The following is a 12,721-nucleotide window of genomic DNA, read 5'->3' as shown; positions in this document are numbered from 1 at the left end:
ACATTAGTTTCTTTGCAATATTAAAACATTATACATTTCATTGTTGTTGCAAAAACATAATATGTGTTTTGTCTCAAGTAAGTCACTTACAATTTTTATTATATAGGTAGATCAATATTAAATGTCAATAATTTTATTTAGTTTTTAAAGATTAAAAAGTCAGAAATTGATTTTCTTTTGTAAATTGTTTATTGGTTCTTTTGTATTTCATTTTAATAGGAGGTACCGAAATGGCATGTTAAAATTATCAAAAGTAAATATGTTCATAGTTCGCATTTATCATTTCTAGTTAAAACGAAGTGATGAATAACACTCAAATACCAATGAGACCTTGGATAATAGTGGATTCTAGCCTTACCTACACAGGCATCTCATTAAACGAAAAAACAATATTTTAATAAACGCCTAAGACTTTTAGACCGCAAGTAAATAAATATTTAAAAAAAAAAATTGTTTTTTTTTAAAAACCATAAGTTAACAACTAAGATAACTCAACAATTGCAATGAAAAATAATATTTTTATTTTTTTTTTTATACCTATATACTAAAATTACACTGTACATAATGTTATTTATACCTAACTCTCCCTATCACATTGAACAATGATCCAATACTGTCCCTTCGTACTATCATCTCGGCCCACAACTATTACTACTATAACCACAACACCTGAACGAATCACGAATCTTTGTACCGCAAACGTAGTAACCAAGCTGCACAAACTATTATAAAATATTAAAATATATAGAAATCATTTCCATAGACGTCCTAATTCTCTAAATTCGAATCTGATTTTCAATAATTTCCCTAAATATCCACTCGGTTGTCTGACACAGAAATAATGAAAAGTAATAACTTTAACTAGTCACCAAGATTCCATCAATGAATACGTGAATCATAACCGATATGGCGATATGGCAATATATTACCACTATTTCCGTCACTATTTCCGTTAGTTAGCTAGGTACCTATCATGGTTAGATAGCTAGGTCTAGTTATAATGTGTATTGTACGTAATTTTCTGTACGGATTGTATATTTTTTCTTTTTTAAAAGTATCATTAAGTATACTAAATTTTAAAATTAGATTTTATCTATAACAACTTATAATATGTCTATTTATACAAAATTAAACTTTTAAATATTGACTATTGTATATATAGATGTTATATACATAACTATACAAATTGTTGGTGCTCTTTGTTTAAGGATACAGTCTTGTAAATTATTCGAATATAATATGTATTCAAATACTATTTTTGAACTCAATAGTTTATATTTGTGACAAAACACATTTTTCTATTAAAAATCGGGCACATTATAAGTTTTAAACAATAGTTTTTCTCTTTTTATATGATTATACCACTCACGTTCATTTCCAACCATTTTAAAACTGACAAATATTAACGGAGAAAAAATATATTCTTATAGTAGGTATTTGAATATTTTTTCAAGTATTCAAATATGTATTCATAATATATTTTTTTTAATGTATTCCGAATACTAATTAAAAATATTATTTACAAGTTTACAAGACTATGGTCCTATGCATAATGTATATAAATTATTATAATATTTGTTATTTTGTTACAATTGAGAACTGATGTTATAGTTACGTACTTGTTAGTTAGGTATTACTTATTAGTAAATAGGTATTATATATCACGTTTAACATAATATTATATTATTGAATAACAAGAAATTAACTATACCTACCTATATCTATATATTTTTAATTTAAACATTTGAATATATATTTATTTATTTCATTTGATAATATTATATTGATTTAAATTAAAAATATATAGATATAGGTAGGTAGCCAGGTAGGTATAGTTAATTTCTTTGGAAAGGATTGAAAAGGAAGATTAAGGAACAAGTTAGTTTATAATAATTTACGAGAAAGATAAAATATTAAAACATTATTATTCAATTTTAAAAATATATTTTTATATAATAATCCTTTAATATTAATTTTTTCACAAGTAATAATATTTCTTCAAAATCTAGAGGCATAGAATTATAATAAGTCGAGTCGATTCGATCGTCAGACTTCTTATTGTGGATCGATGTACGGTTGGCGGAGTACCTAATTTTACGTAAACACAATGCGATGTACTGGTGTTCTTAGAACAAAAACGAAAACAATAGTTTTTATTATTATTATTTTAGATTCTGAGCCGGGCCATGAATTTATTGATTTTACAGTGTTGTGTGCAATGTGCATGGTACATGACAATATTGTGCACTTATACTTTCACAAGGCAAAAACGTTCAATATATTTTATTGAGGTTTGGTACCTACGTAGGATCAAAAAAGTTCTCCATTATTCTGTTGTAATAAATAAAATCGTACTCTTTAATTCAAAAAATAAAAAACAAAATTTTGCTGTGTAAAAAAAATAATTTTATTAATGGTCTTTGTAGCCAAATTCTATGGCTATGTTGTCCTGGAGCACCGGCTGGACGGTCGTCTCGAATTGGCTTTCGCTGGAATCCAACACCATTGCCGTGATAAGGTCTTCCAGCACCTCCTCGATGGCGGTGTCGATGTTTTCGGAAAAGTTTGACATAATTGTGAGTACGTGTGTACGTGTGACGTCGAATAATAAATTGTGAATGTGCTATGTGCAAATATTCAGATTTCGTTTTACACCGTTGTCGAGCAAATCAATTATCTCCCAGTCCCCAGACGACGGGTATAACTCGCGCTTCAGCGAGTACCAGGCACGGATCCAGAGCAAAGATCTGAGGGGGGGGGCTAACAATTTTTTGCAACACAAATATAATAATTATAATAAAATATTATACTTTATTCTTAATTTAAAATGTTGTCATAATAGTAGGTAGGTATATATTATAATTAATGTGATAAATAAATTATTGATTATTTAATATATAAAGCGACAATGTGAAAAGAAGTTTAGATTTTGTTTATTTGTTATTTAATATATAATATTTATATTTATAAAAAAATATGTCTGAGGGACCTGGGATCTGTCCCTGGTGAGTGCCTATACTAATCAAGCCAGCACGATTATATGATTTTGGGCCTGTATATTTTACTAAAGACCAACAACCGATTTTTTTTCTTAAAACCTGATTTAAAAATTGACTTTTTTTAATTAAAAAAAAAAAATTATATCAGATTTAAAATTTTTAATTTCAGTACCTATTAAAAAATACAAATAAAAATATGTTTAACCTACTATACAATATGTAATGCAAGCATCTGTAAATTATATAAAAAACAAAGTTTTAAAATATTGATTAGAACAAAAGTTATTTTATTTGTCTGGTCTTCCTGTTAGATATTATATCATAATATATTATTATAAATTAATGAGGACTCAGATTTTGATTTGTATATTATACTGCTGCAAAGGTGGGGGCATTAACTAGTAAAAAATGTTAATTTATTTTAACTATGTAACTCAACTAATTAGTTAATTTTTTAATCAACTTATATGAACTGGTTCAATCGACAGTTAAATAACTTAGTTTTTCTATAGTTGATTTAAACATAATTCATAACGTTAAAATTGTTTTATAATGTTGAGCATTTTGTTAATTTTTATTGCATATTTATACATTATATATACATTTTTAGTTTAAATTTTGTCGGCAGGGACCTAATTTAAAATATTAGCTCAAGAAATTGTGTTTCTTGCTATTTATCATTTGTTGCTAACCTAACCTAACCTAACCTACTATTTATTATTTCGATACGTCGAAAGTATATTATGATTTATGAGACTCATAACTGCAATAACGACTAATTGGTAATTTGGTAATCATGTGTATTTTGTCAAGTTCGTATTTTTGTTTGCTGAAACATTTTTAACAAATTTATAGGTTTTTTTCAAGGATAACTTTGTGGTTAAAATACATTATTTACAATTTTTTCGAGCATTTTTTGATAATTTATTTAACTTACGGGTACCTATGTTAGTTTTTTACGATGATTTAATTTTTATGCCAGTAATGAGAACTTTTAAATTGTCATGTTTTACATAGGTACTATATTTATAAATTATAACTCTCTTAAAAGTATAAATACCACGAATAACCAACAGATTTTTTTACAAGTTATCGCTTTGACTGTGATATAACTGATATTAATTAATATTAAATTTAAAATTTAACATCATACCACATTCTCTTTAAATAGACATGCGTTTAAACTTTATGACAAATACGAAATACCTATAGTATATGCACTTTTCACTTTGCAGTACCTACTCTAAATGTGTATGTACTGACATTTGTACAAGTATGTCAATGATGATAATTATTAATTGAGTTTGAATAAACTATTTATTTACTTCAACCAAATCAATTATATTAATAATAGTTGATACGTATATATCAACTGAGCTATAAGCTCGTTTCTTGTATGCCGTATGCGGAAACAATGTATACTAATTAAAGTAAAGTAAACAATATTGTATAATATCGATTATGTTTTTTTTTTTAAATATAAGTTATTAATACGTGAGTATTATAAATTCAGAATTATAAATATTAATATATAAATACACATGGTGTAAAAAAAATGTGTAATTGTATTATTTTTGACTTTTAATTATTATTTTTTATAATTTAAACTTTGACCAAGGCTTTTCCTAAGTTTTCTCCATTCAGCATACCAATAAAAGCTTGTGGTAAACTTTCAAAACCTTGAACAATGTACTCTGGGTAAATAAGTTTGCCCTTAAAAAAAAAACCAATAGTAGTTATAATATTCAGAATAATTAAAGAAAAGCTTACCTCTTTTATGAAATTTAAATTACGTTCAATACCACTTTGCCATTTATCTGCCCATCTACTAACAATAAAACCTTCAATTTTTAGTTGCTTAAACACTATGGCTGGCTGCAACATTGACACTAAAAAAAATAATTTTTATCTTGAAGTTTGTAGACAATATCAATTGAAACGTAATATACCTTTTGGTAAATTTTTTGGATTAGTATTATACGATGAAATTGAACCACAAACCGACACACGTCCAAAATTTTTCATTCTATAGATAACTGCACTACTAAAATCGCCTCCAACCTATAATTTAATTATTAATCGATAAGTAGGTACAAGTTTAAACATGTTTAATGTTTGAATACATATATTTTTCCCGGAGCTTTTGATATTTTTAATGCTTATTTTTTGAAAAATTCACCGGGTCAGATGCAATTTAAAATAATACGTATAAAACGAAGTGAAGTTAAATAAAAAAAAAAAATAAACAATTATCTACGGGGAAAATTAATTTACCTACAGTATATAATGGTATAAATAATTATAAATACAGGCAATACAGCAACATCTAATCAATATATTAAAGTATAGGTAATAGATAAATCAGACAAGGAATGATAGGTGAGCCTACTTAATCATTGGAATGTTTTTTCAAAACAATATTAGGATACATTGGAATTAGTAAGCCAGTAAGCCGTAAGGAATGGAAGATATTGTGATTATTCCGCGGAGGAACAAAACAATTGACAATGTTTTATAAATTATTTAATTGGAATGCAGAAGCATCACTCAATCACTGCATCAGTATAGGTATCGGAATTAATTAATTTAGACAAGACTACAAGCTATACCTATTTGTACATATAACCATAAACAGCAATGATAAGATCTAACTACATTAAAGGTACAAGAGATAAGATATATTTATAGTACCTATTCAATGAAAATATAATTAGGTGACTGCATACTGCATAACTATATATTATTATAATTTATAATAAATATTAACACATACCTAGATAATTATAGCTTAATATATAGTTGTACATTATGATTAATATAGGGAACGTATCTTATGTATTATATTATATTTAATAATGTTTTAATCGATAGTTATATTTGTGATAAATGCTTTATTTAAAGTTAGTTAGGTATATAAAACGAAATATCCCAGTTATTTTGCTTACTCACGTTATCGAAGTAACAGTCTACACCATGTGGAGCAGCTTCGAGAAGTGCTGCATTGACATCTTTCGTTTTATAATTGAACGCTGCATCAAATTTAAGAACTTCCTTCAACCATTTAACCTTATGATCAGAGCCAGCAAAACCAATTACATAGCATCCCAAATTTCTTGCAATCTGTCCCACGTGAATACCCACAGCTCCAGCTGCAGCACTAATAACAACAGTTTCCCCTGGTTTTGGGTCGCAAATGTTTAAAAATCCAAATAAGGCTGTATTGCTAAAATAAAAATTTCAAACATTTTTATAGCAAGATTTTATTTGAATTGCTATGATTTATCATAGAACATAAATACATTGAAGTGAGCTAAACCACATAAGTGCTTAACCATATAGGGTGTCTGCAGAATTTTTAAGTTATACTATTAGGTAGGTACAATACTGTAACTAACACAGCCAGCATTTTTTTTGAGAGGGGCAACTGCTATAACAATTACATTACCTGGTACTAATTGAGTAGGCAGGTACCAACTTATAGTATTAAATATTAATAGGTACTTGATTGAGTAAAAATAGTAAAGGCCAACCCGGCAACCCACTCCCAAAAAAAAATATATGTCAGATGACCGTTTATTTTTCTCAGTGAATTAACTCAGTAATATAACATATATATTATAATGAATTCAGAAACAAGTGATCATTTTAAATTGTGTTTAATTATATACGTTAAAACGTATAGGTCCTATATGGATACTATATAATAATATACTACTTCAGACTCAAACTCAATTGTAAAAACTTTAAGTTTCCCATTAAAAAACATTGATTAACTTATACATATACGCATTATATATTCTTGTTTATAATACAGGGAGGTATAAATGTATAATAATATTAGGTAATTATATAATTTATAATATAATCATATAGGCAGTGGCGTATATACAAATTATTTTCACTATTGGCCAATTTATCAATTGTCAGCATAGCGCAACTAACATAGCCATAACTTATACATTTATTATGGAGCTAAGTGGTTATAAATACAAATAAAAATTGCGAAATATAATTTTATAATTATTAAGTAAAATTCATTTTTAATTCTTTTTTAAAAAAAATTTGACAATTTCATATATATATATATATATATATTTTAATGTGTTCTTATTGTGAATTTAACACATAAAAGTCATCAAAGCAAGTCCTGACAATCTAACATTTCCTTGTTGATTCCTCAAAACAATTTTAATCATGGTGAAAAACTGTAAACAGTGTATATATACATGAAATGGTTTAATTAAACCTGCAATTTCACTATGGGCTCTGGCCTAGAGGGCCTCCCCCCTATATACGCCACTGCATATAGGTACAAGTATAATACAACTATTGCATTGGTGTAATATTTAAACAAAACAGAAATTATAATTACCCTGGCATTCCAAGTACTCCAAGACCAAGTGAAGGAGATAAATTTCCAAAATCAGGGAGTAGATAAAATGTCGGCATACCGTCCTTCTCCAATGTAGTGGGATTAATGATACTAAATGTCCTCCAGCCAGTAGAACAGAATACTAATTGACCAAATTTGTAATCTTGATTATTTGATTTGATAATTCTATAAAAAAAAAAGTGAAAAATAAACATTTGCGCAAATATATGGACATGGCTCAGGGGATTTCACATAACCCCTCATATGTAAGTCAAGTCCCCCCAATTTTTTCAAAATAAATTGGGTTATTATAGTAGGTACTAACTATTAAGCGTATTTAACTTTTAGAAAATATCATGGGTGGGAGAGGGACTTAAGTCCACCAAAAAATTAGGGTTATTTGCGTTTATGAAAATAACTACCTATATGCTAAAATGTAAAAACTATTATATTTTAGAATACATATTATTACATCTATTGCCTTTTTTGCAAAATGAGCATCGCACGCATTCTATATTTGTATTGCGTAACTAATACTATGTAAGAAATGTCAATATTTATTATTTATATATTATAAGGGATTAGGGAAATTCATTTAAAATCTATTGTAACTCTATAATTAGAGCTCTAAAAAAATTCCGTTTACAGATAAGTTATACAACTAGGTATATCTACAAGTTTATTTTACATTTATACCTACATAGGTACATTATATAAGAAGAGTAATATAATAGATACTTTTCTTAAATTGTATTTTTATAATAAATCAATTATTTACGAGTATATAGCTTAAATCAAGCTTGATGCATTTGTAATTATTATTATGTTTTAATTTTAAGATTTCATTCACTCATTTACGTCATATACGAAGTTTGACTACAATAATTATAACTCATTTGTTATAAGTTATAACTATTAACTATTATATAATAAAATGTTGATAACTAATTTTATCTAAGTGTCTCACACACTAGGTGTTGTAACGTGTTTATTGTTGATAAAATAAATTGTCAATTTTCAGAATTATAATTATTAGACGAAAAAAATGTTAACGTAATGATTAATGATAAAATATAATATGATAAATTAGGTTAAAACGTTAGGTTAAATAAATAGATCATATTATTCTACATTACTACATTAATTTTACTTGTAAAAATGAACAAAATAATAAAAATATAAAATTTGTTTATAATTTATTATTAGATCAATTAATTATAAAATATAAATTGTATATACTATGTACCTACTGATACTGGTAGGCTTTTTATCTACATAATGATTTGATAATGTATTAAATCAACACAACTATTGTCTATTAATATAGTTAAGTAGTACTTATTCTAAGTAATATATGAATAAATGAATAATATATTATACTAAAAAAAATGTTTACTGTTTACTGTTTAGGTATTAATAGGGGATTGGAAGCCGTGATTTTTTCAGTCTTTGTCGTGGAATATCCGAACCTAGGAATTTAAACGAGTTTTCATTCTAACGTACCGAGTGATCTGGTCAAGCGATAAGAATTGTAAAAACAGATTTGAAATTATTATCGTCATGTCTACTTGAGATCGATTTTTACCACATTTATGATTTTTTGATTTTAACTTCACCAAAAATTTAAATATATACCTTTTCCTTTTTTAGTACAAATTTTTTTAAGATTTAGAGGGATAAAAATATAAAATAAAAAATGTGTGAAAGTCGATCTCAAGTAGTCATGACTATAAATTAAATTTTGATATTCTTATCGCTTCACTAGATCAATCAGTACGTTGGAATGAAAAGACGTCAAAATCCCCTTGAAAAAATGGAAAATTAGGAAGCCGGTCTACTGTACAGTAGGTGTCGTACAGTGTATAGAGGAGTTCTCAGGAATTTTCAATGAGGGGGAGGTTAGACAGTTTCTAGGAACATATATAGGGGGGCTATCGGTGCACTTAAAAACAGGCACGTAATAAAACGGTTTATGATCCCCCCCGTGAGCACGCCCAAGATAGTGTACCACGTCATTGCGAGGAGGTCATTTTAATGTACCTATGTATTAAATTTGATTTTAATAATAAATCATTGCATACAAAATTGATTCCGAGACGAGTCGTTGTGTCAGCTTTTTATCATATAAATATATCGCTATTAAGTATTTTAGTAATTCATTTTACTATTAGTAATACGGTAGGTAGGTATAAACTATATATAAATATACTTAGGCAATAGCATAAAATTAATCTGAATGTTTTGAATATGTCATTGTGAAATAATATAATATACCTACCTACACTAAAGATTCAAATCCCCTAAAAAAATTTTTGAATTAAAACAAAACAACTCAAATCTTTAAGCCTAATTAATATTATTAAATTAACCTGTCCTGTTCTTCGTTTTAATTTCGAATTTCGGCCAAAATAGAATTTCAATTCTCTGTAAAAAAAATTGTGTAAAATATATACTTTTTAGGTTTTTTAACTACAGTATAAACAGTTAAGTTTTCAAGACTTAGTTATAAAAATTGAACATTGAATAAATATTTATAAATATTATAACTACTAAATAATTTGAAAATTGACTGAGTGAAACATTTTTTATCCACACAAAGAAAAAGATTAAAAAACAACCAAAATTTCAAAATATTTTAAACATTTTATTAATATAGGTATAGAAAATTCAAATATAAACATTTGGAAAATGTCAAGTATCTACAGTTATCTATTATTGTTTTTGAGTTACACCAATAAGAAAAACATTGATTTTGTCAAAAACAGGTTTTGTGTGAAAATTACAGCTTTTTCTTAATTTTGGAATTATTTTTAAAAATACTGAGAAATGTCTACTTTTAAACTACCAAAATACAAACTACAACCAATTTGGTACCGGAAACCAAGTTTTTTCTGCAAGAAAAATTGTGCAATAAAAAAAATCCACAAGTTGTGTGACACAACATCGTAAAATAAATATTCATCGCTTCGCACATAATTTAAAATTTAAATTAGACAATAATGATTGTAATATATTATATATAATGTTTTCAAAACATAATATATTGTGATATTTTGTGGTTTGAAATTTTACTTGTTCCAAAAATAATACATTAGAAATTTACAATGATGATGTACATTAATAGGTACATTATTAATACACTATTGAAAAAAAGAAATACATAATTATATAGGCACGTGTATTTAAAAATATTAGAAGTGACTAGTGAGTACGATTTAGTTGCTTTATTTAATTAACGATTTTATAACTATGAAATCTGAGAAGTTTCATCCGATTACTAGTAGATAACTACGTAGACATGAATTAATATAATTGTACATTTTTACTTTTACTCGTTTGTCATATTATAACAATGAATTACAGTTTATACGTTCTGCCATCGCCTATCAATAAAAATGTAGTTAGTAATTAATAGAAGAATTAACGATAATAACGTAATTTTTATAGTCAACCTTTTTCATAATATTATAATAGGTACTATAAAAATAAAAATGTAATTATAATGGGAATATGGTTCTTTAATGTTTATGATAAAATAGATACCTACGTTTGTATTTTCTTACACTCGTTCATGCCTAAATATTTAATATGAAAATAAATGTTAGTTTGAAAAAATAAAAAATATAAGTGTTTTGTTATCATAACAGTAGTGTAAGTACCTGAAAATATAGGTATACTAAATAAATAAATGTTGTTTCGTAGAATAATTGTGTAAATATTAAATCATCATAGAAATGGTTTAAAATATAATAATTTTTACGTATGTAATTTAATTTTAAGACTTACTTGGCTATTTGAGTACCCATAACAGTTGTTCCAGGAGATACATGGTTTGAATAAGGTCTACAAACACATTAAACATTATCTTCTACATATTTGAATAAAAATAGATACTATAAGAATATAATATTTGGATTTTTGGTACCTGATGTATGGATCAACACTAAGCCAAATTGCTTCAACTAAAATTTCTAAAAAAAATAAAATAATAATAGGTCATCGATCGTTTTATTTTTTTTAATGTTAACGTTTTAGACAATAAATGCAACTGTAGTTTGTTATAAATTAAAAAATAAATATTATTACGTACCTCCTTTGTTTAATTCGTCCAGCTCTTCTTCTAATAATTTAAAATTATCTTCTGTTGGTGCACCATTAAATGGTTTTTCTAAAATAAATTTTTTTGCAATCACCATTTTTATAAGCTATTTCAAATAACAAAACATAAAATTCAGTAGTAGTATAATTTTTAACCGTTGTGTCCTTTCATTAACTCGTATTCAAACTGAATTACAAATTAGCTGTTTATCAACAACATTACGGACGATTTCCTATTAGTTCATATTATAACTGACCTTCATGAATGTCAATGATAATTGATAACACCTAAATTAAATATTAATCTAATATCATCGTTATTAGTTCCAGTTTAATTATGTACATAACCACTTGTATTGTAGCCTACCTATCTTGACGTTTTAAACCATGTTTAATAACCTAGAATATAAACATCAATACTGAATTGTCGGTACTGACTTCTGATATATAGTGTGGTTACTGATGTATGTAGGTAAATGGTAATATTTATAAAGGTAAGTACATTCATTACAATTTACAATATAACTATTGTCAGTTGTATTGTAAATTGTAATGTAAATATATTTAAGGGAATTCAGTATAATAGGCTATATTAACTTTGATATTAACATATAATATTATACAAGTGGAAAACAATTTAAATTTATTCGATATGACCAGAGGGGAGTTTACCAATTGCACTTAAAATTACCTTTTCATATACCAATTGCGCTCTAAACATTTTAGGGTCAATAGCAGTCCTGTAAAGAATACTTTTAAAAAGTACTTGAGTAAATACTCAAATACATTTATTTTTAAGAATTTAAGATACTACTCAAATACTTTTCAAATACTTTTGGTTTTTAAAGTGGGTTTCTAATTTATTATCGTAATACAAAACATAGGTAGTAGGTAATCTAATAGTTATCTAATAGTTTTAAAGGGAATATTGTTATTCAAAATTCAATAACTTTTTTTAGAAATCTGGTTTTCACAAACCTTTGGGCTTCGGCCAACACAGAAATACAGAATATGAAATAAAACTATTATTCTATTATTGTAGTTGACAAAAATATTTTTCAAACCAATTATTTCGAATAAAAATAAAATGTTCGAAATAAAAAACCTAAGTATTCAATACCAAAAAGTATTTAATACAAAAAAAAGTATTTAAAATACCATTCAAAATACTTCATGCTAAAAGTATTTAAAAAGTTATTCAATTCTTAAAAAAGTATTTGAATACTTTTACTCAAATACTTTTACTTAAATA

The 12,721-nt window shown here is 26.1% G+C and overlaps 1 protein-coding gene across 1 annotated transcript; it reads right to left on the bottom strand.

Moving 5' to 3' along the window:
* Window positions 1-4,297: 4,297 nt before the first annotated feature.
* LOC100162222 (prostaglandin reductase 1) lies at window positions 4,298-11,691 on the bottom strand. The gene is made up of 8 exons (XM_001944913.5): window positions 11,462-11,691; window positions 11,297-11,342; window positions 11,158-11,214; window positions 7,372-7,557; window positions 5,949-6,222; window positions 4,949-5,060; window positions 4,770-4,888; window positions 4,298-4,712 (listed from the first exon to the last, which is right to left on the bottom strand). Exons 1-8 carry the CDS (start codon window positions 11,565-11,567, stop codon window positions 4,602-4,604), a joined length of 1,011 nt encoding a protein of 336 aa, XP_001944948.1. The 5' UTR covers window positions 11,568-11,691; the 3' UTR covers window positions 4,298-4,601.
* Between the last annotated feature and the right edge of the window lie 1,030 nt (window positions 11,692-12,721).

The sequence above is a fragment of the Acyrthosiphon pisum genome, chromosome A2, assembly GCF_005508785.2.
Source record: "Acyrthosiphon pisum isolate AL4f chromosome A2, pea_aphid_22Mar2018_4r6ur, whole genome shotgun sequence".
Lineage (NCBI taxonomy): Eukaryota > Metazoa > Arthropoda > Insecta > Hemiptera > Aphididae > Acyrthosiphon > Acyrthosiphon pisum.
The sequence above is the reverse complement of the archived record's forward strand: the minus strand, read 5'-3'. Positions and strand labels throughout refer to the sequence as shown.

Excerpts from the sequence above, each read along its gene's own strand:
- LOC100162222 (XM_001944913.5), bottom strand. The coding sequence starts at position 11,567 with ATGGTGATTGCAAAAAAATTTATTTTAGAAAAACCATTTAATGGTGCA. Across the intron at positions 11,215-11,296 it reads AGTGTTGATCCATACATCAG|ACCTTATTCAAACCATGTAT; the intron begins GTACCAAAAATC and ends ATGTGTTTGTAG. Across the intron at positions 4,889-4,948 it reads TCCAAAAAATTTACCAAAAG|TGTCAATGTTGCAGCCAGCC; the intron begins GTATATTACGTT and ends TATTTTTTTTAG.